At 39.5% G+C, this 26,974-nt stretch overlaps 1 protein-coding gene across 4 annotated transcripts in view; it reads left to right on the forward strand.

Annotated features, from left to right (window-relative positions):
* Positions 1-26,974, forward strand: part of slc12a5a (solute carrier family 12 member 5a) — a 226,945-nt gene that overhangs the window by 143,343 nt on the left and 56,628 nt on the right. For all 4 annotated transcript variants that reach the window (XM_084738160.1, XM_084738168.1, XM_084738172.1 and 1 more), the window contains exons 2-3: positions 10,611-10,711; positions 12,007-12,144. In XM_084738160.1, coding sequence (XP_084594286.1) covers positions 10,611-10,711; positions 12,007-12,144 — 239 coding nt within the window. The remainder of the gene's footprint in view (positions 1-10,610; positions 10,712-12,006; positions 12,145-26,974) is intronic.

The raw sequence follows: 26,974 nt of genomic DNA on the forward strand, positions 1-26,974 counted from the left end.
CGATATGCAAATAAGATGGTGGTGGCTGATGTTTGTCCGTAGCAATTTTGCGCTCACTAAATGTGCTGTTATTTGTAGTCGGACTTGGACAGCAGTAGTGAACATATCCAGCTGCTGTTTTTGGGTAGAAGATGCCAATTGTGACAGTTCTGATGCAAGAGGGCAACAGGTTCAGTGTTTTTTCAAATGAAGATTTCTTTGTGTCCCTGACACAAAAGGTGGAATAAATGACAACAAAAACAAAATAAGCAACCACAAAAACCATCATCCGCCCAGAATTTCCCAATTGGTGCATCCCAATTCGGTCACAGGATTAGAAAATGAATCAGAAACAATAACACACTCGTTTTGTCATTGTCTGTGATAGTTGGTGTTAAACGGTTTTGGACTGTGGGTCAGACAAAAAAAAAAAGAAAAGAAATTTGGAGATGGTTTCTGATACTTTTATTGATTAACTCATCCATTGAGACAATAATCTGCTAATAGCTGATAATGAAAATAATAGTTAATTGTAGCCCTAGACTATTTTACACAATATTAGATAAATGTTATTGATCCCACAGAGGGAAATTAAAATGTCACAGCACCACAGATAAAAAAAGGATTAACTTAATAATTAAATACTGAATACTCCAACAGAAATATTAACTATAAAAACTGATGCAGAAACAGTCACAATTAAAATGAATAGAAAGAAGTTGCAGCAACAAACTGTGCAATCTCTAGAATATTTGTATTTGTATATAATCACCAGCATTCATTTTGATCTGGTATTTATTGTCACATGTTTCAACATGTCGTCCCGTGTGCCTCTCTGATCTGTTTCATATTAAACTGCCTTAGAACTGAAAGCTCTGACATGTAGGTCAGTTTTAGACAAACTCGTGTTTTTTGTAGAACTGCACATGGATATGTTTGGGTTAAATCACTGTCAATCCTGATTTGACTGGAATTTAGATTAAAGTGACCTTAATCCTTCACCTGACTCCACCCAATATCCAATCTCTCTGTATATATATATAGACAGGAGGAGGAGGAGGAGGAGGAGGAGGAGGAGGAGAGAGCCCTCTGCCATTGATTGCCAGTCGTGAATTAATGTGTTACTGTGGTGATGTTCGGAGGAGAAAAGAGAATCAGTGAGTGAACTCGTGACCTGCTCGGATTTGGCGATGCACCAAGGAACAATGGTGGGGGAACGCAGCCAGAAAATCCAACTCTGTCTTTTTTTAATTGTCTGTTTCCATCCCACTAATTCCATTGAAATTCCTCACTCTTCCACCACATGAAGCATTTCTCTCTGGATACAAATTAAAAGCTTCCAATGTACTCGCTGTTTACTCCACTGTGAGTCTGACTAGCAGCCAAACGGATGGCGAATATTTACCTCCATACATGAAGTAGCTGTGAGCACATTTTGGACTCATTTTTCAGCAGCTCTGGACTCATTATCATTTCTCACGTGTCCCTGTTTTCACATAAAATGGCTGAATTCCAGCCATCTCTGCACAGACTAAGATTAATTGGCCACAGCCGTTCCTCTGCTGCTGCACAACACCGTCAGTGGGGCCCGAGCCAAGCATATACACCACCACATATATACACATTCACACAAACACACACACACACACACACACCAGATCAACAAGTGGCCCCTGAGTCTCTGTTGAGTCAGCTGCTCAAGAATCAACATCGAGCTCTTTGGCTTTTCCCCTTGAAGTGAGTCCGCAGAGAGACGGAGCAGATACGGCAGCAGCGTGACACAGAGCAGGGAGGGAGTGAGACAGAGAGAGCAACAACCGTGACTGTCGCCACCTCGCCGCCGTACAAGCAGGATCAATAAAACAAAGTCAAATAGCTCTCACCAAGTAATCCTCTGTGGCTCTGTTCAAAGATCTGAGGGAAAACTGTGAATTGTCCGAGTGAGAGCAGTGAGAGCGGCGGAGCAGGCCTCCGCTCATTTGCAGCAAAAGTTATATTTACACTCAAACACTGGAAGTGTCCTGCTGCAGCTCATATTCGCACACAATAGACAGCAGAGACTACAGTACATGTGAGAAATACACTGGCGGGACACAAACACAATGTGTGATCTGTAGCGCTGCAGCGTTTCTGCCATGCCAAGATTACAGTTATAACAGTAGTTTCTTGTTTGTATGTTGTAATGAAGTGAGAATATCTTATAAACTACTGATCTGTTTTTCTTTTTCTGGTGTGGCAGCAGTAAGCTTCTGTTAGGATCATACTTATATTACAAGCAAACCTACAAAAACACGTAGCTAAGAGACTACGTCACAAGGTAAACAATAGCAACATTAATTTTTAAAATATATATACTTTAAAATTTGGTATCCTGACAGTTACATAACTAAGGTGATTCAAAGATGCACAAAATGAATTCCATATTCCTCTTTTGGGAAATTGGCGCTGTCGTAACCTCAGCTTTAATATTGATTAATCTATGGATCAGAGCTGAAATAATTCATTGATGACTTTTTTGATGAATCGATATTGAAAATAACACTTAATTGCATCCCTGGTATTGGAATTCTTTTCTGATTGAAGCTGCAGGAGGCAATATTATTTAATTGTAAATTTGGTAGACATAACAAATTCTGATTGCGTGTCACTAAAAATATTTAATTAAAAGGGTCCTTTATAGAAATGTGTGTCTGTGAGTGCCTGCCATTGTATTTATGGCCAATCACAGCGACTCTTTATAAGGGTATATGCAGGTTTTATGTGCCATTGTGTCTTTCTTACCTATGGGTCAGACATAGCTAGTCAAATAAAACACATTAGTTTGCCTGTTCGTTATAACAGGTTGTAACCCTGATGTTTAAGCCCAGCAAAATGTGCATGCACAGTTGGTGTGTCATTTGGTGGGCGGGGCTTAGCTGAGTGACACGAGGCAGCAGAGGGAAACAGAAGATTTTGCATTTTGTATGTTCAAATAGCCCACAGCTTTAATCAGCGAGACATTTGGTCAATAAAATGTCAATAAAATGTCAGATAATGGTGAAAAATGACCATCAATAGTGAAAGATGATGAATCAATATTTCCCACAGTCAAAGGTGAAATCTTCCGATTGCTCGTGTTTTCCAATCGATGCTGCAAACAGAGAAAATCCTCACATTTAAGAGCCTTCAACCATCAAATGCTTGGCATTTTGTTTCTTGAAAAAATATTAATTATCAAAATTGTTGAAATTCAGGTGATGAAGTAATAATTTCAGCTCTACTGTCAATGCCAGAATGTGACTGGATGACTGCATGTTGTGGAAGTATTTAGGGGTCAAAGCTGACTTTAGTTAAGTGTTAGTTGAATATAAAATCAGGACATTGGGGACTGCTGCATTCTGGACAGCTGCACGCAGACAACATTGAAAGTAAAGGCATACATGCATTTGTCTCTCCCATGCAGCAAACAAAGCACCTTTGCAATTCCTTTGAATATGAAACAATAACGCAGTGAGCAGAAGTAGTACAATAAGTGAATCCATAGTAAAACACATCCTTTTATTTTCTTGCCTGGCATAGCACCAACTAGGTTATAAACCTCAGTGCTTTAAGTGTGAGTTTCAGTATATTCACGATAAATTTCTCCTGTGAAATGTCTGCAGCAGGAGAAGAAACTGAGAGAGGAGTGTAGACTCAGTGTTTTTGTTTTGTGGAGGATTTGGAAGACGATCGCATGCTCAGTGAGCAGTAAAGCTGTGGATTTTGACCATAGATAGGGAGAGGCTTTGATAGTGAGAGCCATTGTTGGACGGATCCCATCAGATTGAAGGAGGATAAGCTGCTTGGGGGATGCGGTCAGAGCAAAACTCTTTTAGGCACTGTCATTTTTCCAAAAAGGGGGGATCCATCATTCCTTTGATGATGGAGTTTTAATTATTAGACGATGGGGAGAAATGGGCCGTGGAGAGATCAGTGATAGGAAAGAGAAGTTTTCTGTGGGGCATTAGCCCTTCAGATATACAACTGTGTGTGTGTGTGTGTGTGTGTGTGTGTGTGTGTGTGTGTGTGTGTGTGTTCTCACTTACATCACTTATCCCTTTGATCCGTTAAGAAGTGCTCTGTGTGTAAAAGAGAGTGTTTCTACTTTGATCATTGAAACACTCATTTATGATAAACACTTCATAGGGTAATAATCTATAGTGAATCCATAGTAAGTAGTAAATTGAGGTGTCAGACGATCGTTTAATACCATCAATGACAGGAGTAGATTTACAGTTCTGGCAAAGGTGAAGCATTTCATTTCACAGTTTTAGCTCAGACAATGTACTGAAGTCACTGGTGCATTAGCTGATTAGCTGTTTCAGTCGTGCTTCACCTTCACTGCACATTCAGCTGTACCAAATGTCTTTTTTTTTTACATTTGAAGCTTCTGTTGAAGTTTTCCAAAAGAAGCTTCGTATGTCTTGTACCTTATTTTAGGATCGTCACCCTGAAAAAATACCAAAAAAAGATCTCTGCACACCTGAATGTATGACAGGTGCGTCAGAGGAAGATTCAACTTGAAGAAAACCAGAAAGAGTCTTTCTGGTTTTCTTTCTTCAAGGATCATCACCCTGAAAAAATGTCCTCAAACAAAACCCTCAATTTGAATAAAGTTACTCTTTTTTTATTATAGCCTAAATGGATTTTTTTGTTATTGCAGTTATATAAATGTAAGTAATGTTAGATTGCTGTTAGACTGCCCTGTTCATACAAGAGCATTCCTTCCTTTTTGTGCAGCGAGCTGGAGAGTAAAATTATGTTTTTGAAAGGCATCAACACCAACAAATATGGATTGAACCTGAATATTTTTTCGATAAAATTGTGTTGTGACTTTTTGAAATGATTGCTTCATTTTGTTTTCAGTAGATTTTGACTTTTTTTTTCGGTCACAGCTCCCCCCACCAAATCGAATTTAAGTGTAGAGCCATTTGCTGTAAATGGTAAATTCTTTAATGCAGTTGTATCTGACTTTATTTATTTAGAAAGTCTCATTAAGATCAAGATCTCTTTTGCAGTGGAGATGTGAGAAGACAAGACACAAGACGAGTCAGTCATGCAAAACAGTCATCACACACAGTGACATTATTTAAAGCTGAGGGAGGCGATATATTTAGGTGTCACTGGGCAAAAGTTACATAAGAACCTTTAACATAATGCGATTCAAGCGGTCTGAGAGTGAACTAGACCCCTGTTCCTCCTCTTGGCTCTGTTTTCAGGCCTTTGACAGGAGATTTTGACCAATCACAGGTTTTAAAGATAGTTGATTGTTGAGTTTCATTCCCAAAATATCAGTATGTATATAGCCGAGGAACGATGAAGGATGTTAAATATGTGGATGCTATGTAGTGCAAGCATGTTAGTCTGCAACAAACAAGTTACTTTCAGTCTGGATTTATCTGTCGTCTGGAATGTCAGTCAGTTAATCTTTTCAGAAGTGGGACTTTGAAATTGCTTGTTTTGTCCAACTTACTGTCCAAAACCCCAAAAGCTCAGTTTGCAATGATTAAAAAAAAAAGAAAAAAAAACAGCAAATCTGCACATTACAGAAGCCAGAAGAACTGAATGTTCTTCTGAATTAGTTATCTTTTTTTTTCAGTTTTCTGTTCATCAATATATCAAGTTGTCGATGTGCTGTTTCATCTCTATATCCATTTTATGTAAATTGTATATAGTGCTTTGAATCTTTGAAGCTATATTTGAATAAATATAGTAACTTAAGTGGCATATAGGCTTAGTGAGTGACTTCAGTGTGTGTTGTGTGTGTGTGAAGGGGGGGTCTGTTTGTGTGTTTACATGCATACATGAGTACATTCTGTACATTTCCCTCTGTTCACATGTCCATCTGTCTGTGCTCATCATGTTCAAGCTTCTGTATTTGTCACATGCACAGATTCAAAGAAGAACATGCAGTGAAATGAAAGGGACGCTCCTTTACTATGCGAGAATATTGAAAGTAGCAATAAAAAAAACCCCAATAAAATAAGTAAATAAATAAATTTAAGATAAGATAGGATAAAATAAAAAATATTTATGCATAGAAATCTTACCAGTTACCACGGAGTTAGTCACGGAGGCATTGTATCATCCTCACATGGTCTGAAAGGGTAAAAATAGTTTCAAATAAACAACTAAATAAACCACGTCCTCTGAAAACCCTCTGCAGGACACTCTGGTCTACCTTTTAAACTGCTGTGTATGTTTTAACCTGCAGGTCACAGTGACTGAACCTTAAGTGCAGCAGAAGCTTTTACGTTTTACAGCTCGAGACATAAGTGTGTGTCCCTCTGCAGGTTCCCACTTCAGGTCCAATCCGACCGCCTCGTCTTTGTCTGTCTCAGCCCATATCTCTCTGCGTCCCTGTCACTATTCGCTCTCACCCCATCTATCTGTGTCTGTCTCCATCTTCTCATCTGCACCCTCATTGTCTTGCTCTCCATCTCTTCGTATTAATGTCTCCGTCGCCTGCTTTTTTCATTCTCGCTGTGCTCTTTTCGTGCCCCGAATCTTCATGCGTGGCCCCTTTTCTCAGCGTCCCCGTCTGAGTGGCCCTATTGCTGTGTCTCTGTAGAACAGCGTGCCGGCTGTTAGCGGTGCCCCAACGTCACGGCACATGGCTGCAGCATCCCGGCTATAAATAACTTTGGTCTCGTGGTGCTCGGTCCAAGACAGGATCGAGAGAGCCAGAGGGAGAGCAATCTGCTGTCTCCCTCAAGAGATGCTCGAAGGGGAAGGTGCAAATAAGACAGCACACCCATTTGCCACCAACACCGTCATTAGTGAATAAAGTGATTCAGAATTCAATTATTTTTCCAGACAAGAGCAAACATCCCATTTAGAAAGAAGCACGAGGGCTAATCAAAGCTTAAAGCTTGAAACAGTGAAGTGTAAAATAACACTGGCTCCACATGACGGTGTGGTGAAACCTAACGGGACTGGGAGGGCTCAACCTCTACAATCAAGTCAGACACCTTCATTTTTTTTTTACTTTTTTTCCCAGACTGCCGTTTCCAATGCAGTAATTTTACATTGCAGAACACAGGAGTTCCTGGTCTGCGGCTGTGTTGATCTGTCAGATTGTTTGTTGTGTTTGGATTCACTAAAGTCACATAATAACACAAATAAACTTACTGATCAAGCCAGTGCAAGACAAGAGAACTGAGAGAACTTGGGAGCTGCTCCCAAGTTCTTTCAGATAAAATTACTGTTTTTGTCAAAAGGAGTCTGGTGGCTTTGAAGAAAGTGATGTAACTGCTGTTTCTGGTTAAATAAAAAGGAGCTTACTCTTTTACAGAAAGGTCTCTCTCTGTAGGGATCCTTTTCATACTGATGTCAGACACATAGAGTAACAATCTGAGCCTGTCGGTGGCAAGAACAAGCACTTGTAGAGGACATAATTTGACGGGTGTATTTGCCCTCAAGAGCTATGTTGCAGCTTTTGCAGTCCAATTTGTGGCTGCACCCTAAGACGATCTACTGGATCAATTCCAAAACTTTTAAAAAATCTAAATAAATAGGGCCCAGGTTTAAAATACAAAATACTTTAAGACTTTGAGGGGTTGCTTAAGATTTAGCTTTAACACTAATGTGAACTATAGGTCACCTCTCATTATGATGATGATTGCATGATTTCTTCTGGTTTATAAATCTACCTCTGGTTAAAAGATTTGCAGTAAGTGCTAAATCACTTGGTCAGTTGATCCACAAATTTTGTCAACAAATTAAGTTGGAAAAACTGTGAAAAAGCAACTCAAGCATAGAAGAGGATATATGGAAAACCATAGTGACTGATGCAGGGTGGCGAGTTACAGACTTCGGGAGAAAACGTACACACTGAAAAATCATACACAGGTATTGTTATACACCAGTTAAACTTAAAAGAGAGGGACTAATGGAGCAGGTACTTTTCTTCATTTATAGTTTGTTTGTTTCTTCTTCCTGGAAACAAGCACTCAAAATGAGAATCAGAGAATGGTTGCATAATCCATTGCCAGAATATTCCAATTATACCACCAGGCATGTCCAAATAAAAGCTGAACTTGCACTGACAGGCTTTATTGGTGCCTCAAGGACTATTTTTCACCATTGGAAGAGTCAGACAGAGACTGTTTTTGATGAAAGGTTTAAGTTAATGACGGACGTTGACTCTTTTGAATTGTTAATCACAAAGACGAAATATTACCAAGGGAAGCTTTATGAAGTCTGGTCTGAATTTTTTTCAATATCGTTTATAAAGAAAGAAACATAAAGGAGTGAAAATATTCCTACCTTCTTACGGAAAGCATGCTACTTCATTTGCTTTGTTTTTGTGTGGTATTTTAGGTTATTTACACTTTATTTCCCTTTTTATTTGTAAAAGCACTGTGTTCCCTTCTTTTTTCTTTATTACCGTCATACCAACATCTGGTTTTTTTGTTGTTACATTTGTTTTGTCAATTATTCTTCATTGACTTAATTTAATGTGTTGTATTATGCTGTTTAGAAAATAGAAAATGTAATTAAAAACTTGAATTACAAAAGAAAACAATTGTACTGGCACCACAAACATGAAGGTCACTGCAGCCAAAAGTGACCAATTACACTTTTTGTTCCGTGTCACCTGTGAAAGCACCCATGTGGCTCTCTTATATTTACATTCCTGAGGGTGCAAACTAGTGACAGCGGGACCCTCCGTGTCTCCACAGAGCCTCCACAGGAGTCTAATGTAGAAGCACAATTAAGCTGTTGTAATTCAAGCAGCAGCAAAGGCAAAAAGGTTAGGGCTTTTCCTTACCTTAGTGTATTACAATAAGCACCTGCAGTTCTCACCAGTTAGCCAGTCCTAAGCTAAACAAATACCTGAAGAAGATGTCCAGAAATTCAAAGGTTTCAAAACTTCCTACTGTCATTAACCTTTGATAATGAAGGTAGAACCGCTTGTGACAATTACTCGAGACTTCCTGTGGCTCCTGTACAATTAACATGTTTATTTGTTGCAGGGATTTTATTGCATTATAAAAACAGAAAGTGCTTCAGAAAGTGTTGAGTTTGCATGTTGACATCAAACAAGGTTTGACTCATTCTCTTTTCTCAGTTTCACATTGCCAAAGCACGTGAAATCAAAAAAACATGATTAAACATGACTTCTTTTTTTTTTTTTAATTAATGTATTTATGTATTTACAGAGATCAGCACAGTGCACACTTTAACTTCTTAAGCCTTAATGCTCAAGAAGAAATAAAAACACCTCAGGAAGACCTGGAGAGAGAAAGTAGAAGTGTTGTTTTTATGTTTTGATCCACATGGTGTGAGTGGAACAGTCACACAGCAGAAATGGATCGACCAGCGTCTGGTCTTGTTTGTAATCCATTTTCAAACTTCAATAGGAAATCAATGAGCATGTTGGTGATCTTGCAGAGGTTCCGATCAATAAATCTCCCAAGAGATGGACACTGTCCTTCCAGTACCGTTTGTTCTGATTTGCCTCGCGCCTCAGACTGTGAACTTGTAGACAGATGCTTCTCGGTGGAGTCATGATGCCGACAGCAAGCTGTCACCTAGATAACGTCACACTGTTTCCGCTGTTGTGCGTTTTGAGGGTAAAAAGCTGCGGTGGGTTGAACATTTCTTATTACTTCAAACTTGATGTTGTGATGTCGTCGTGCAGCGAGAAACTGATTGAGATGTTCCAGTTTGTGTTCCTCCTGTGGCCATATGGAATATATAGCTCTGCACATATTGTGAATGCACACTCCATTAGTTCTGGTTCTGTTTCTCTGCATTTCTGACTGTGGGCGTTTTGTGGAGCCGACAGACCTCCCCTCCTCTGCTGGCAGACATCCTCTGGTTCGAGCTTTCAGTCTCTGTGTCTTTCTTGGCTTAAACAATATTTTTTAAAACAGAATAGAAGTCGGTCTGTTCTTGAAAGAGTAAAAACCAAAATGTTGAGAAAACTCAAAAGCCATAAAAGAAGCATTTTGTAGCAATTACAAATGCATAAATGAGTACTGCGTACTGAGTTAGAGCCATAGATCGAAGGTTAAATACGCTGAAATCCTCTGTAACATACAATCCATACCCAGACTCAAGGAAGCTCAGGCAGGCTGCAAGAACACTGCAGGAGTGCAGGACGTGCACAACATCAAGAGCTGTTTATAACTGTCAGTTGTATGTCGATGTAAAATTAAGCTTTTTATCTTGAAAACAAAAGCCCGCTGCTCTGAAAATACACACTCTGAAGTTTGATTTAAGTGTCTGCCTGCCTTAATCGATTAATCATTTGAGTATTTTTTTTTTTTTTAAGAAAAGACAAGAAAAAATGTTGCAAAATTCTCTGATTCTAAATTCTCCGATCGTTTCTTCACTCAGTTAACTGAATTTCTTTGGGTTGCGGACAAAAGAAAAAATTTTAGGACGTCATATCGGGCTTTGGGAAACACTGACTGACCTTTTCTAATCAATTAATCAAAAAATAGTTGACGGATTAATTGGTAAAGAAAAAAAATCAACCCTGCTATTTTTTAGTGTTGTCAAAGGGTCATTCGGACACGAAGAAGCTCATGTCTGGCTTGTGAATTATGCTCCCTGCTGGCGTCTCTCAGTCTAAAGGTGGACGTGTCTGTGTTTTATTCCAGGTGACAGTAACCCCAAGGAGAGCAGCCCCTTCATCAACAGCAGCGATGCCGCCGCAGAGAAGAGCCAGCAGTATGACGGCAAGAACATGGCCTTGTTTGAGGTACGCTCCAATATTCTATCTGCACACACAGATTTGCTAACGCACACAGTCAGGCGTGATCGTAAGAAGCGGGATACACTCCTTCTCACAATTCAGTGATTGAATAGAGGCTGAGACATCGATTAATGAGGGTAATTACTGTGTGAAGGGCATGTGGGAACTTCAGGTTAATGCAAGCAAATCTCACCCTGCTACAGGAAAGAACTTCAACGAGGCAATTTGCCCCAGCTCTGCACAACTGTATTTACATCGAGCTCTCGGAAGGATTACTAGATCAAACAGGAAAAAAGAAAACAGAATCAGAAAATTAACAATTTATGGTGTACGCACTTTGTGTTTGTTTTCCAGTTTGACTTGAATTTGAAAAAGGGACGTCACAGTAACTGAAATAGTAACTTATAAACACTCAACATGTACAATATTAATGTTATGGTCCTGGGTTCACCTGGCCGGATGAAAGGGTCAAAATTCATATCTGTGCTAAAGATGTGGGTTTGGCTCACAGTCTTTTTTTCACAGTCATCTCTTCTCCCCTACATTCCTTAAAAACCCTGATGCAAACACTGACTCTGTTTACATGAACAAAATATTCAGTTTATTGCCCTAATTCCAAAAAGGAAAGCATTCCTACTAATCTGTTTACATGACTAATGAAAGTGAATATCCCACTAATATTCCTGCGTACATGCCGCCGCTCCAATCAACAAACACAACCTCCCTCTTCCACTAATTCAACCATCTTCTTGAAATAGCCGGCGTGGTGATATTTGTGCATTTACAAAAGATTGTTGATATCGAAATCTTTCATGATATTTAAAAGTAGTTGTGTTTCTCCTTCCAGCCCCAGCCTTGCAAATAGTTGGCTAGTTGTTTTATTTACAGCTCACAGAACTAAGAGGACGTGTGTTGCAAACTGCAGGAAAAAAACTGAGGTGGCCTGGTAGCTCTGTTCGTGTACCGAGGCTGTGAGCTCTCTGCAGTGGCTGTGGGTTTGACTCCCACCTACAGCCCTTTGCTGCATTCTGGTCCTGTCTTCACCAGAATATTCTGAATGTATACAACAGTATACATGTGCAAAAAATGCTCCTAAAACCTGAATAATATCAGCATATCCCACATGTCCTAATCAGAAAAACTATGGGACCTAATTGAGAGTACCCAAACAGAATGTGCCGTTTACATGACCTGTATCAGATTCAGAATCTTGTCATATTCAGAATAACAGTGTAAAATCTGTGTTCATGTAAATGTGGTTACTGACTCCAGCCTTCCTGTTTGTGTTTGCATCTGTGCAGGAGGAGATGGACACCAGCCCCATGGTGTCGTCTCTCCTCAGCAGCCTGGCCAACTACTCCAACCTGCCCCAAGGTAGCAAGGAGCACGAGGAGGCCGAGAACAACGAGGCAGAGTCATCGCGCAAGAAACCCGTCAAGGTACGAAACAAAGCACATTTGTTTGTATGGGGTGAAAGTAGGCCGGTACAGTCTGGTGCTCCATACCACCAAAAGTTTTGGTGCTGGTACTGGGAAGAGAACTGGGAAGAGGGAACAGCAGGTGCCTGCCAAAACCCCAATACAACAACCTATTATGATCACATTTCCAACAATAAAACACGTCTGATAACGTTAGGTCAACTTAAACAGCAGTTAGTTTTCCTATAAATTGCTTTTAAATTGTTTCAGTGTGTTTGTGCTGAGCACAGACCTGTGGGTTTGTAATCGGTGCTGGAGGAAACCCTGCTGCCTTTCCAAAACTGTTCAGTTACCGCTGGCTAACGTCAACTTCTGCTGCAGCTGACTGTCTGATATGAGTGCTGTGGGGTTTTGGCAGGCAGTTGTTTCCTGCAAAAAATCTCCCAATTAAAATGACAAACAAAATATGTTGCGATGTTTCGTGATGTTCAGTTTTTATTCCAACAAGACGGACAGCAGATCAAACATATGCATCTTCCATGGATTGATCTTAAACTTGTAACGGCATAATGGTGTGTGCACATCAAGAAATTCTAACAAAATAAAATAAACAAGAGATATATAAAAATGTGCATTATACCACATTATATAGCAATAATATGTATATAGAAATAGAAAATAAGTAATGATGATTATAAGAAAAATACATAAATATGTGTATACTGCAAAATATGACAATAGTGTTACTGAAAATACTGAGAACTGGCATCTATGAATGTGTTAAATATAAATATAACTGCAAGAACAGCATAAATAAGAATAAATATCCTGTCTCTCTATCACCTAAATCGTATTCTGAGCTGTGTTCGCCACAGGAGAACCTAATTTAATGTAAACTATGCCGATCTGTGTGTTCTGTAGCAGCAAACACACCAAATCCATCATGCACAGGGACGTCTGGGTAAAAACCAGGTGGGACTGACCCGCTCCTTCCATAAAATCCTTGTATTTCTATTTTAAATCAATAAAAACTGCAAACGATTAGCTCTAAGTGTACTGCAGTAAACATAAAAGCACTAATGGGTTTTCTGGGGTCATTGTGCATAATAATTTCTATGATGCATTATAATACTCATGACTGCTGAGGTGTTCATCATCCATTTGTAAAAACACTTAAATCTGCACTGCACAAGGTGCTTAAAATCAGTGTAGTATCATCAGCTGCAGGAGCTTTCACGTTACGGCAGCTCCAGTTTAATGAATCACGGACTAATGATGTTTCTGACTACAGTCTAAATAATAATGTTGAAATGATTGTTTCGGCCGTCTGCATTAAAACAGAGGGCAAGTTTTTAGTTATGAAAAATGATTCCTTCAAAAACAAATGACTAAAATCAGCTCTTCACTGAGCATGTCGCAGTGTGCATGGATCATTCTGCTGTGGATTTACATTAGCTGCTGTAATATTGTTTATTGCTGACCCTGGACATCTTGTTCACCTGAGGAAGGGCTGCTCTGCTTGTTGCCAGGGGACGGTCATTAAGTGTTACCAAATATAGACTCGTACTTTCCGACAGATTACATCATGAATCCCTGATAGCAGAGTTTTTGATTGTTTTGTTAACACACTCACTGGAGAGGAAGAAAAACTCCACCAGTTTAGAACTTGTCAATCACGCTCTGTTGATATTATAAATCCCCTGTTCGTGTTACTGGATTGCATCTTAAATGCCACTCACTAATGAGTTCCTTCCACATCATCCCCTGGTATTTTCTGCTGTTGGGTGTAGAGATGCCAGCAGGAAGGAGTTTACTTTTCAGGCTTTTTTTTTTTTTTCCTCAGCAGCAATTGATCGACAGACAGGCGGCTACGTTGTTAATCCTGTGGGAAACGGTGGTTTTAGCAGCGAGGCGAGATGTGACATTGCAGAGCTGAAATGAGAAGAGACGCTGATAATGATGATGATAATGCAAATAATGAAAGAAGTTATCCTAAATTAGTCTGACAGGCTGCTGGAAAATTGACTGATTCACATCTGAACACGTTTCGCACTGACTGTTGAAGCTCCAGACTCCAACCGTGTGACGTAAAACACATTGTGAGCGGCCACGGCAGTGACAGGTTGACAGCTTTTCTGGGACCTTTTACCCCGTCTCTTTCATTCAGACAGGTTTTCTTCTTGTTCCTCACCTTGAAGCGAATGATGACCTTGGGCGCCTGAGATACTGTCGACTTCCCCCGCTGTGAATCCAGATGTGTCCTGTAGATATACTGTAGAACCACAGTGAAAAAACATTTTTAACTGACGGAGGAGATAAGGGTTATAGTTACCATCGATCTCATGACTGTATTGATTTCTGTATGTGCATCTTTATTATGCAGAACATAATGACAAAAACTGCATGAAGAAACAGACTGTTAAAGTGCATAAAAATCAAGAATATTTTTTTTTATAATTATAAGGTCCATGTACCAGAGATTTCAGCTAAATCTCATCAGTGGACTGTTTTGTCCATTTGTCATGGAGATGGTTCAATTGTTCTGTTGTTATCACCTGATCCAATCACTGAATTTTAGCCATGCATGGCTCTGGGGCCGCTTTATTCCAGACAAAAATATCAAGGCTTGTACTGAAAGTCTTTTTTTTTTTTTTTGCATTCAAAGCTTCTATTGAGGTGTTGAATGAACCTTGACGAAATCTTCAGTTTGAATAAAGCGATTCATCAGAATAGAAGAGTTAGTCTTTCTCTATTGAACCAACTTTCTTTAGCGAATATAACTCATCAGTTTAATCATCATAAATGTAATTTTTGCTGCTGTTAGATTGCTGCTGGACCGCCCAGTTAATACAGGGGGTTGCGTCCCTTTATTTGTGACAAGTAGGAGAGTGAACAGCTTTTTCACCGCAGTGGAAATGTTGAAAGTTCAACAATATGGATTGAATCTGAATCTTTCAATTTTGACTTTTGGATTTTACAACGTTCTTGATTTATTGAAAATGTTTGGATCTCACTGGAATTTAATTCTACAAATAGTATAATATTAATAATATTAGTGTTGCCTAATCCTTATCTGCAGAAATATCAGGATTAAACAGAATGACTAAAAAATTAAAAAATAATGCTGTGCAGCAACTGAATGCAGAATTAGAGCTCCTGTGTCATTGTTGTGAATGAAGCTGTTCGGTGCTGCCCTTAAAAATTGCTCAATAACTATTCAGATCACTCTAAAAATTTTGTGCAAACATTTAAGACTTTGGTGACCCCCTGACTTTTCCTCTAGCACCACCACATCAGTGGTTTTGAGTGAAGTGTCTATAGGATCGCCAGCCAAGAAATTTGGTGAAGACGGTCATGTTCACATCGAAGTGAACTGTTAAAACTTTGGTGACCTGTTAACTTTTTGTGTTGCACCGTCATCATCTTTAATTTGTCCAGGACTTTGGATTATGAGTGAATATCTGCAAAACTAATGGCATTCCCATCATCCTCGGCTGTACATTCTCTGTAGTGCTAAATATCTTAGCATATTAACAGGCTAAACTAATACAGTGAATATTTTATCTTATGTGCTAAAGTTAAGCATATTACCATTTTCACTGTGAGCATATTAGCAGGTTAACATTAGCATTCAGTTTTTGTTTATTAACTTTTTAGTTAGCTAGCAAACAATTTAATATTTTGTGAAGAAATCAGAGCAGCTGGAAGTTAATGGCGTCCCTCCTTCTTTTACACTTTCAAGTGCCAAACAGAACAGAAAGGAATTACACTAACTAACGTTCTTTTCCCCAGTTATTGAACAATGTGAAATTTGTGAAAACATATAGATCAGCTGAAGGTTAACAGTGTCTCCTCCTCTTTTACACATACAGGGTCCTGACAGAAGTCAAATGTATTTTCATGTAGGTTAGTTATGTAATTTAGTGTGGGTAAGCAAGCATCTCCACATTGATTAAACTCTATTTAATTCTGTTTTACATGAATAAACATGGATTACTAAACAGACATGAGTTTGTAATTGTGCAGCAAAGCTCTGCTTAATTTTAAATCTGGATTTAGTTTAATCATTTTAACCCTAGTTTTGCTGAACTTTGATCAGAACTAATCTTACATTAAATTAATGTTTGTTGGCATAACCCACTCTTAGTCTTGTTTAAAACTAAACTAAATCATCTCAATGACAACTGAGCAAAGTACGTTCAGTGATGAAGGCCTGTAAGATGTGGCTGAATGCACAAGAAGCACTAAGTATACAAGAATATTCTGTCAAACTGCTATTTCCAAGGTCATAAATAAACCTCTCAGTGCAAGATTAGAGTAGAATACAGGAGCTTAATGGGTCTAGGAAGGATTTGGCAATCATGTGCCCAACAAAGCAGTTTGACATCAATCCATTTGAGCACAAAATATGCTATAAAACCACAGTAAAGTTTTATATTTAAAAAGTGAGTTTACCCAAATGAGCACAACAGCAGTGATCTCGCAGAGTTTTGGTGTTGTTTGCACAAGTTTTTTGACATCTGTCTTTGACTTTTCTGCCAGCTCAATACGATATACTATATGTTATTATTATTATTACATATTGCTTTTGAAACTTCTCAGTTTATCAAGATAATCCTCAGACCTCACTGTGAACAGTTTCCACTGGAACTACTTTCCACTGAAGAATTACTTTCCATGGACACAGTTGACGGTGAGGTGTGTGTTTTATCAAGAGTAATGGAGACAGATTTCAACAGGTCTTAAAGCCGCTCTCTATTATGTCCAGATTGAGCAGAAAATGCAGGTTGCAGCTTTAGACAAGAACAGTGTCGACGTGGGAGTTCAGCACTGGTTCACTGTGGAACTGTTTGCTCGCTGGTGTATTCCCCCCATTATCCCATCGCTCCCAGTTGTCCCAGATGCGAGGTGTACTTGTCTGGCTCTCCTCGGCTCGGCTAACCTTGGGAGCAGGTCTAATCTTCCCCCTGTCACCCCAGCCCCTTCAATACTTTAATTAGTCTGCACGCTACACCAAGCTGCTGCTTCTCCAATCAGCAGCCCATTCCACAGGCAATCTCTCCATCGCCATGAGAGGCTTTTCATTAAGGCTGCCTGTGGCGTTTTATCGCTCACACAGCGACCCCTCTCTCTCTCTCTCTCTATCGCCTTCCCTCTCTATTTCTCGCTCCACTCCCTCCCTGCCTTCCTCGCTCTCCATCTCCTTCATCATCGCTCCCTCGAGTGAGGCAGTGAGTGAGTTGTGAGAGAGGCAGTGGCCTTTCTTTCTTTGTCGCAGTGTGAAAGCCAAGATTAGAGATTTGGTTGGCGTGTGACATGAGGGAGCAGTCTGGAGGTCAGGTAGGTTACGATGGAAAGAGTCGAAGCTTTTCTCCTCTCTGACCTCGCTCATTTGAAATATAACATCTAACAAGGAGAGTTTATTTGCACAGCGCCTTTCAAATGCAGCAGTCGTCAAAGCGTTTTACATCAGGCAAGGAATGAGATAGAACAATGTTTAAAGTGGCAAGAATCAAATGAAATCAAATGACTACTTTTATGTGAACAGAGTTGCTTATGAAAAATCAACAGGGAATTATCACCTGACTCTGTGGTTCTCTCAGGAGTTGGTGGAGACCAAAACAGAGATAAAAAGAGATGAAATATTGTACTTGCATAAGGCAAAGAAATGCATTAAAACAACATTTCTAATCTATATATTTATATTAATAAGGGATCAAATTACTACTTTTATGTGAATGGAGTTGCTTGTAGAAAAACACACAGAGAATTATCACTCTGACTTTCCCTTCAGGTCTTTGCAGCATTTTAGCATCTTTCATCTTTGTTGCTTTGGTTTCTGAACCACAGCAGCTGTTTTAGCAAAAAAACAAAAAACAAAAAAACTCTAAAATATGCTTTCTGCAAAGCGTAACGGTAGACAAAATGAGCAACCAGCTGGTGAACATAGTGAAGCATTTAGCAGCTAAAGAGCCAGATATTTCTCTCCAGAGGTTAGTGGCAACCAAAATAGAGATTAAAAAAGATTAAATGTTTGATGTGCATTTACATAAGGCAGAGATATGCATTACAACAACATTTTAAGTGGCTAGAATTAAAGTTTTTTATATGAAGAATGGATCAAATGACTATTTGTATGTATTGTAGAGAAATATCAGCCTCCACAGAAGAGGATCTGTGGCCTTTGTAGATATGAATGACTCAGTCTGAGTTAACAAAAACATTTAATCTTATTTTCAGGTGCACTAATGAAAACATATTTATGAATATTATATTTCATTTCTGCCATATTCAGCCTATAAAACAGTGTAAATCTTACACACTGGACCTTTGAGAGCTGGTGGAGACCAGAATAAAGATTAAAAAAAGATTTAATATTGGACTATTCATCAGGTTCAGAAACATGACTCCAGATGAATGAATGTTAACTTGGTCCTGTAACACATTCAGTGTAACAACTTTATTACGGTGACAGTATGTGTTGTTTTTACAGCTTGTAGTGATGCTGCCAGGTGGTCAGAAAATCAATAATTGCAGGTTTAGAAACACAATGAAGAGAAAAATAAAATAAAATAAAATGAAAACTGTGAAATAAAGAAAAAAAAAATATATATATATAGAGAGAGAGTTTCAGTGCAGTTACAGTGCAGTTGTTCCATCTGTGTGCAGTGTGGTAGTTTGGTTCATAAAGATCTGAGGCACCTGTTGACTTTGTATTTGGAATTATCTGAAATATGTCTTGGCTCAGATTCATAGTGATTAAGTAAGCGAGCAGCACTTAAAAATCTGTTCCATGACTAAGTGGAAGCCAGTGTTGAGGATTTAAAAACATCATAATATTAAACAGTATATATTTTAACAAGTAATATTTTCAGTTCTCCCGGTTCTTAGCAGAAATCTGGCAGCAGCGTCTTCAATGTGTTGCTGTCGTCTGGCTTCTCAGGGAGACGAGACGAGGGACCTTTGCAGCAGTGCACCTCGGTGGAGATGAATTGCTTCTGGAAACCTTGTCTGGATGTGAGACCTCTAATTCTTTATAAAAGGATGAGTCAGTTATTGCCTTGATGTGGCTGCTGAACCTAAAATCTCTGTCTATGAAAATGCCAGATTTTCTAAATTGACCTGTAGTCTGAATAGTTCATAAATCAAGCTGAGCTGACGAGTTTCTTGTATTTTGTTTGTCTAATAAACTGCAGCAAATCATATATTATCGGCTCTATAATATCTCGATGTGTTGACCAATCTAAGCACGACACAAACCATGAACCTCTTCAGGTAATTTTCTGGTCGAGCGCTCTTGCCAGGAATTACAGGAACATTATTCCATATGTTCTCTGTCCCTGCTTTTCGCAGCGTAATGCTCCCTCACATTAATGTTGTTTCCCTTCCAGGTGTTTTATGATCCTGCTCTTATCTTTGACCTCCCGCTCCTCACCCCCTCACCCCCCTCCCTCTCTCATTAGACCAGTGCATCGCATCAGTATTCACATAAGCAGCCTTCTGAAGGTTGTGTCCTGATTAATGTCAATTCGTGTCATATATCACAGCAGGGAGCACGCAAGTTCACAGCAGAGCTAAACAGAGATTTCACACCTCATATTTTGTCCATTTAGCTGAGATGCCAGGCTACAGTAGGCATAGTGAAGGATTCATTCTGCAGTTTAGGGCTGAAAATAATCAATATTCTCATGAACGATTAATCATTTAATCTATGAAATGTCAAAAAATAATGAAACAATCTCCTCAGAGGCCAAGATTACGTCTTCGGATGTCTTGTTTTGTCTGAGCAAGTCACATAGAACAAAAAAAAAAACCTCTCATCCTGTCATCTGAGAAGCTAGCAACTATTAATCGATTATCAGAAAGGTAGCTGATTATTTTTCTGATAAAAGTGTAAATTCAAGAAAGTTGTAATGTCTTGTTTCAGGCTATTAAAATGATTTTTTTTCTCATCCAAGATAAATAGTCTTGTCAAGCACCATTTGCAGTACATTATCACACTTGATTGAGCTGAATTAAAAAAAACAAATGACCCATCCTTAAAAACTTTTATCCTGAACTTCTGAAGTTTAATAGAGTCTTGTTTATAGTTTTAAGATGATATGTTTCGCAGTGGCTTGCAGTTGTGGAGAAAGTATCCAGATCCTTTACTTGAGTAAACGTACTAATACCACACTGTAAAACTGCTCTGTTAGAAGCAAAAGTCCTGAATTTAAATTCTGACTTCCTAGAGGTTTGTACGTATAATAAAGAAATGTGTAAAAAGTATTAAATACAACAGCACATAATGCATAAAAATGTCCTCTGTGACTGTTATTATATATTATATAATTAGATTATCATTTCTAATGCATTAATGTAAAAGCAGAATTTTAGTTGACTGGGGTGGAGCTCAGTTTTCAACTTTTTGTACAGGAGTACAATTAATGGTTATTGTTACTTTGGATTAATCTGCTGATTCTTTTCTTCATGAACTGTTTGATTGTTTGGTTTGTAAAAAATTCTGAGAATCCTGAGTCATGCCATCATTATCACCCAGAACCTAAAATGACACTTTCAGAGTGTTTATTTTGTCCAACCAACAGTTAAAATCTCGAAATTATTCAAAACAAATTAAAATGATTTGTGAAGCTGGAACCATGAAATGTTTTTGCATGAATTCATCCTTCTTAAATCCCGTCCCTTTTGGGACCTCAGTCAGTTTTGTCCTGTTATGTGCTCAGCTTGTCTATGTTAAAAATGAATGAATGTTACTCAGGTGTAGTGTACTTACTTTTTATTTATTACTCTTTTAGAAGTAATTATATTACTTTACTTATTACTTGGTTTCAAAAGTAATAAGTTACATTACTTATTCTATCACTATATTGTCCAGTTGTCGACTGTGGTGGAAACAAGTCGACCTCTCTGAGTGCGGCCTTCCCACAGATTCTCTTTCGAGCAGCCAAACAAACTCAAAATAATGATAATACTCCCACCTGTGGAAAGTCAGCCTCTCCTGCGCCCTCTTCCTCTTCCTCATCCGTCAATTAACTTTTTGGCTAACATCATAAGATAGCCTATAGTTCAAAAAGTAACTCAGTAACTCTGAGTTACTTTAAATAGTAACTGTAATATAATTACTGTTTTTGAAGTTGTAATCCCTCACAGTACCTATTACTTGAGTAGATAAAGTATATTACAGCACTATATTACTGCCCAACACTGCTCAGCTACATCAGTCCTTAGCTTTCTTGTTAGCTAGTGTTTTGCTCTCTAAAAAATCAAACAACCCTCTGGCTAACTAACTAGCTGATCTACACTTATCATTAGCTATTTAGTTACACCTGATAGCTAATGTTAGCAAAAAGCTATCTATCTAGTGTTTTGCTAACATTAGCTAACTTAAGATGTGACTATATGTGTTGCTTTTACATGTCCCTCAGCAACGTCTTTTAACCGTCCAGTGTACTTTGTTGTGCTCATTGGAAGATTTTTCGTTTGATGCTGTCAAATTTCTGTGGATTAAACACTATTTTCTCATTTGTAGGTGAGTTTTGACAGTGTACAGTACAATACATTTTCAGCTCACCTGTCAGGTAACTGCTGACCTGAATTCAGCAGCACATGTGCATTAGTGGATAAGGAGACTTTTAGCCTTGAATGTGATAGTGCGCCTAAATTGAGGTTTCACAACTGGTGGGAACACATGAGGCTTTGTGGAGTCTTTTAACCTAGAATATTCTAGTAACACATGTAGACGCTATTTGGAGGTGGTGAGCCTGCAGCACCACAGAGGACGAGAACAGTCGGTGTTTTACAGATAACCGGTGGATAACGCTTTCACACACACCCCACACACACACACATACATGCACACACACACACACACGGAGTGTTGACCGCTGAGTGACTGTGGTTCATCCACAGCCGGTCAGGGAGGCTGATGTTCGCTGGCCTCTCCTCTCTCTGTCTGTTTAATAATTCAGCACACCTGAGCAGAAACACATTTGCCCTATCAGCTCCTGTTTGGCCAGCAGAGCGTGGCGATGGCGTTACAAGCTCCCAGTCTGCCTCCCTCACTGTCATTAGCCTCCCCTCCCTCACTCCCTCTTTGTAACTCACCCGCTCCACTGCATGTTTCTGTTTCTGCCTCCACTGTAATAAAACTTAGTGTACACTCGCTCATCTGTTTCCTCTCTCCCTCTTTGTCTCCTTCCTCTCTTCTCTTGTTTCCTCCTCTCCTCTTTTCCTGATTTCCTCTCCTCTCATCTCCTTCATCCTCCCTCTCTTCTTTGCTGCTGATTCTTTTCCTCCCTCGTTTCCTCCTTTCCTACCTCTCTATATCTTTCTTCCCCCCTCATGTCCTCTCCTCTCCTCTCCTCTCCTCTCCTCTCCTCTCCTCTCCTCTCCTCTCCTGTGTTCTTCTTTCCTTGTCTCTCATACCTTTCCCCCTTTTCTCCTCTTCTCCTCAGTTTCCTTTCTTGTTTCTATGTATCTTTCCTCTCTTTTCCTGTCCTCTCCTTTCATGTTCCCTCATTTTCTAAAATCTCATTTCCTTCTTCCTCCTTTTCTCCTCTTCCTTTTCCTCTCAACCCGTGTTTCTTCCTCTCCTCCCCCTTTCTTTCCTTGCATCTCATCTCTTTCCTTCCTCTTCTCCTCTCCTCCTATTCTGTCTCCTCTTCTCTTCTCTTCTCTTCTCTTCTCTTCTCTTCTCTTCTCTTTCTTGGTCTCCTTGCTTTCTCCCTTGTTTCCTCCTTACCTTCCTACCTAGCTCTTCCTCTTCTCTCCTGATGTTTCCTCTCCACTGTCATTTCTTCATCTCCTTCCTCTCCTTTTCTCTCGTCTCCTCTCATGTTCTCTCCATTTCTATTTCCTCCTTTCCTCACCTGTCATTTTCCTCCTCTCCTCTCCTCTCCTCTCCTCTCCTCTCCTCTCCTCTCCTCTCCTCTCCTCTCCTCTCCTCTCCTCTTCTGCTGTTTTCTCTCCTCTCTTGTTTCATGGTCTCCCCTTGTGTCCTTTCTTGTTTCTTCTTCTCCTTCCTTTCCACACTTCTTTGCCTCTCATCTCCTTCCTCCTTTTTCATCTTCATCTGTCCTTCCTTTGTCTCATTCTATCCTCTCCTTTCTTCTTGTGTCTTACTCTCCCTGTTTCCTACAAAATCAGACAATGAAAACTAACAAAAATGTGTTGAAGTTGAAGATCATTTGAGATCATCATAATAAGTTATGGTAGCTACAGCTTGTTCTCAGGGTGACCAGGTGCAGCAGTTCACAGCGACGTGTTCATGCATCTCCTCAAAATCAACGTATTTTCAGAATTAATGATTCCGTCATTGACAAATCGCTCCAACCTTATCCTACAGTAATTTGTACATTATTGTACTTTTTGCAGTGTGTACAGACACATGCAACTCAGATTAGGAATTAATAAGCATTGGATCCAGAGGTTTTTCGATGTTCAGTAGATTCTGGTCCTGCTGCAGAGCATTTGAAGAAATCCTGCAAGAAGTGATTTTAAAGATGACACTGGTTTTGCCAGCCTAAGCAGGTTGGCAGGGAGTCCCAGAGCCTGAGGGCCTGGACGTTTCCTTTTCCTCTCTCTCTGCAACAACTTCTTTCAGATGCATGTAGTATCCTCACATTCCTCCCCTACTACCCTGCCCCCTTTCATTTTCTGTCCCCTGCAGCTAGCCAAGAATATGAAGTTGCTTTCACCTTCCCTTTTTAACTCTTCTCTTCTCCGAACTGTGCTACCTTTGCTAGCCTCAGCAGTTCAGGAGATGTCCATGGGAGACTCCAGATAAGACTGGAGGGGTATGAGGAAAGAGAGGGAGAGAAAAAAAAAAACAGTACATGCCAAATAATATACAGTTTTAAATTAGGTGTGAAAGATTTTAGGGAAGTGTTTTGGAATTAATAACAAAATTTTGTCATAACCAAAGGTGGATATTTTATTTCACTGTACTGACAAAAGTATGGTAAGTGTGGTAGTATTTAGTGTATAACCCATATTAGTAAAAGTATTTTCATATGAAAATCCACATTTTTTAATTTAACAGAGTATCCTCTATAATAAATACACATTATCTAAAACTCAACAGGTTGAAAATTTGTCTAACCTCAATGTACTTTTTGAAATTACAAGCCAAATCAAATCATGTAGCCACAGATATGGCCTAACTCCTTTTGGCAGATGGATAAATGAGGTTTAACCATAAACATACCTCGATCATTTGTAGATAAATAAAAGGCAGAAATCAAGGATTTTAAAAAAAACTTGGCACAGGAGATAAAACAAATGTTGTCGCTCAGCATATTAGAGAATTTTGCAGAATCCTCTAATATCAGCGTTCTCGTCTGGCGATTGGTTTTGATCTCCCACGTAGCAGTCAGATGATTTGTTGACGCAGCCTCCCTCTGTGACATCACAACGACACATTTGCTACTTTGAGAGATCAGTAATTACAAAAGAGGTCACTTGTCAGGAAAGCTTAAACGCAGATTTTTAAAATAAATAATCAGTGTAGTTGTTTTACTAAGTCAGAATGACGACTCAAATGGAGTAATGTCAGATTTATTGTAACAGTGTTTGGATGTTGCTTCAGAGCTCATGTGAGTAGAGTGCTCCTGCTGGATGGAGAGGCTGCAGAGAGAGGCAGCCTGCCTGGTGAGAGGCTAGTGGTGAGTGGTAGGGCAGCAGGAGGCAGCGAATCTGAAGTGGGTGCCACGGCAGATGTATTGAAAGGTCCTGTTGTGCGTCTAACACACCTGAGCCATCCATTCAGTGGGCTGACTGCACTTCCCAGGGGGTCGGGGGGGCAGCTGTTCCTTCCTAGTTCAGTGGTGCCACGCTGGCCTACCTGTGGCTCTGCAGCAGTCGGTGTTGCCTCTGCTGGCGGTGGCCCGCTCTCCGGGGAAATCATCACTCTGCTGGCTCCCAGCCCATTAAACAGACACTCATTCTCCCTCTGTGTGTGTGTATATATATATATATATCCGAGCAGACGCTGGCCTGGACTGCAATCCCTGTCCACAAATGAACAAATGAAACACCAATCGAATGAAAATAGAAAAGCGGCACTTTCAATAAAAGTCCAGCCTTTTTCCCCCCACCAGGGTCACTGATTCAATGCATACGCAAGCGTTTCATCTGTTTTAGCCGATTTCTCAGTATAAAGTCATTAGAATCATCCATTAGTTCACCAGATTTTTCTCTTTCGGTGGCTGTTTACCAAACCCACAGAGGTGTTTTATCATGTTCAGGTTCTCAGACTCGGTGTAAGCCCTCTCAGTATCTATTATCTGTGTCTGTACATCTTATGTAACACCCAGGATTTCTAGCAGACAAACACGGTGTTTCAAAGCCCGCCTATTGTTGAATCTGGATTATAATTTATCACTCAGCTGTGAGCCGCCGCAGACACTCGTACAGCGGCCAACATACGAGGTCTGCTTGATTGTGGTTCTCCATTGTGTGGGAGAGCAGGCGGGGAAAATGGCATTTCGCAGTCAGGAGAGGGTTATTGCCTACTTTGGTTATGTTGCTCTCCTGTGGAGTGTTGCAGGGCCATAAACACCTTTTTGTTGTAATGCTGAGCAGCATTTACACACCTTTTAGGGCAGATTAGTATAATCTGGAATCATTATTTCCTCTCGCTCTTCCCTCTTAAAAGTAAGGGTTTGGCTTCTGAAGAACTCTTTCAAGGGCTTTTCAATGGTCCTTCGTAAGACTGAAGCTTCCATTCAGAACAAAAAAGGTTCTTCAAGTGTTCTTTGTGCCATAATATAAAATGGTTCTCTGCCTGTCTAGATAAAGCTTCCCCATAGATCCATCTTAATGGGTTCTAGATAAAAACCCTTGGAATATAAAAAGGTTCTCCATAGAACCCCCTGTGTTATAGAAAAAACTCTTTAAATGTAAAAAGGTTCTCAGAAGAACACACTGAATGTGTTCTAGATAAGACACTTGAATATCAAAAGATTCTCTGGAGAATGCCTTTGGTTGGTTCTAGATAAAACCCTTGGTGTATGAAAAGGTTCTCTGTAGAACCCCCCTGATGGGTTCTCAATAAACCCCTTGGAGTATAAAAAGGTTATGCAGAACCCCCTCAGTGGGTTCTATATAAAACTCTTGACATATATAAATGTACTCTGTAAAACCTCCTGATTGTATTCTAGAGAAAAACCCTTATGAATATGAAAAGGTTCTTGGTAGAACCCCCCTGAGTGGGGTAAGAGGTAAAGAGTCTGAAAGAGTCTCACGTGGAACTTTTCATAAAAGGTTCTACCAGGAACCATAATGGTTTCTCCTAAAGAGAGAAGCCAAAGAACCCTTATGGTTCTCCTTGACAGTTTATTTCTAAGTGTGTATGGTTTTTAACCTGCCTTCCTCCCAGCCTACAGATGAGCATGAAGAGGACAAAAATAATTCATTTCATTTTGTGCAGCTCTGTTAAAGCTTTTCTGACAAACTGTTCTGCCAAGATATTATCTTTTTTGGATCCCGCAGTCTAACCTCAGTGTGCTATTTGAATTTACAAAGCCATACTTTCTTTCTTATCTATTTCTGATAAAATCAACAGTCGAGGAAGTTTGTATCGTGGTTGCAACTATTTCTCAGACAACTCTTTTTCTGTTTTGATGTGTCTGAAGTCAAATGATTAGGCTGAATAAAACAGGCTGTAAAATAAGATTTCACCTTTTTGACTTCAAAACAAAGTTGTTGTAGTTTCGGAAATCTTTTTTAATTATAATCATCCACCTTGAAAGGACTTACTTCATCCTCTTGAAGGTGTCGTGTCTGCTGTTGTACTCTAAAGTGTATGTAAATGCTCGCCGGTTTTCCTCTAATAACTTACTTGTTATTACAC

This window comes from Lutjanus erythropterus, chromosome 2, assembly GCF_056507025.1.
Source record: "Lutjanus erythropterus isolate fLutEry1 chromosome 2, fLutEry1.hap2, whole genome shotgun sequence".
Taxonomy (NCBI): domain Eukaryota; kingdom Metazoa; phylum Chordata; class Actinopteri; order Lutjaniformes; family Lutjanidae; genus Lutjanus; species Lutjanus erythropterus.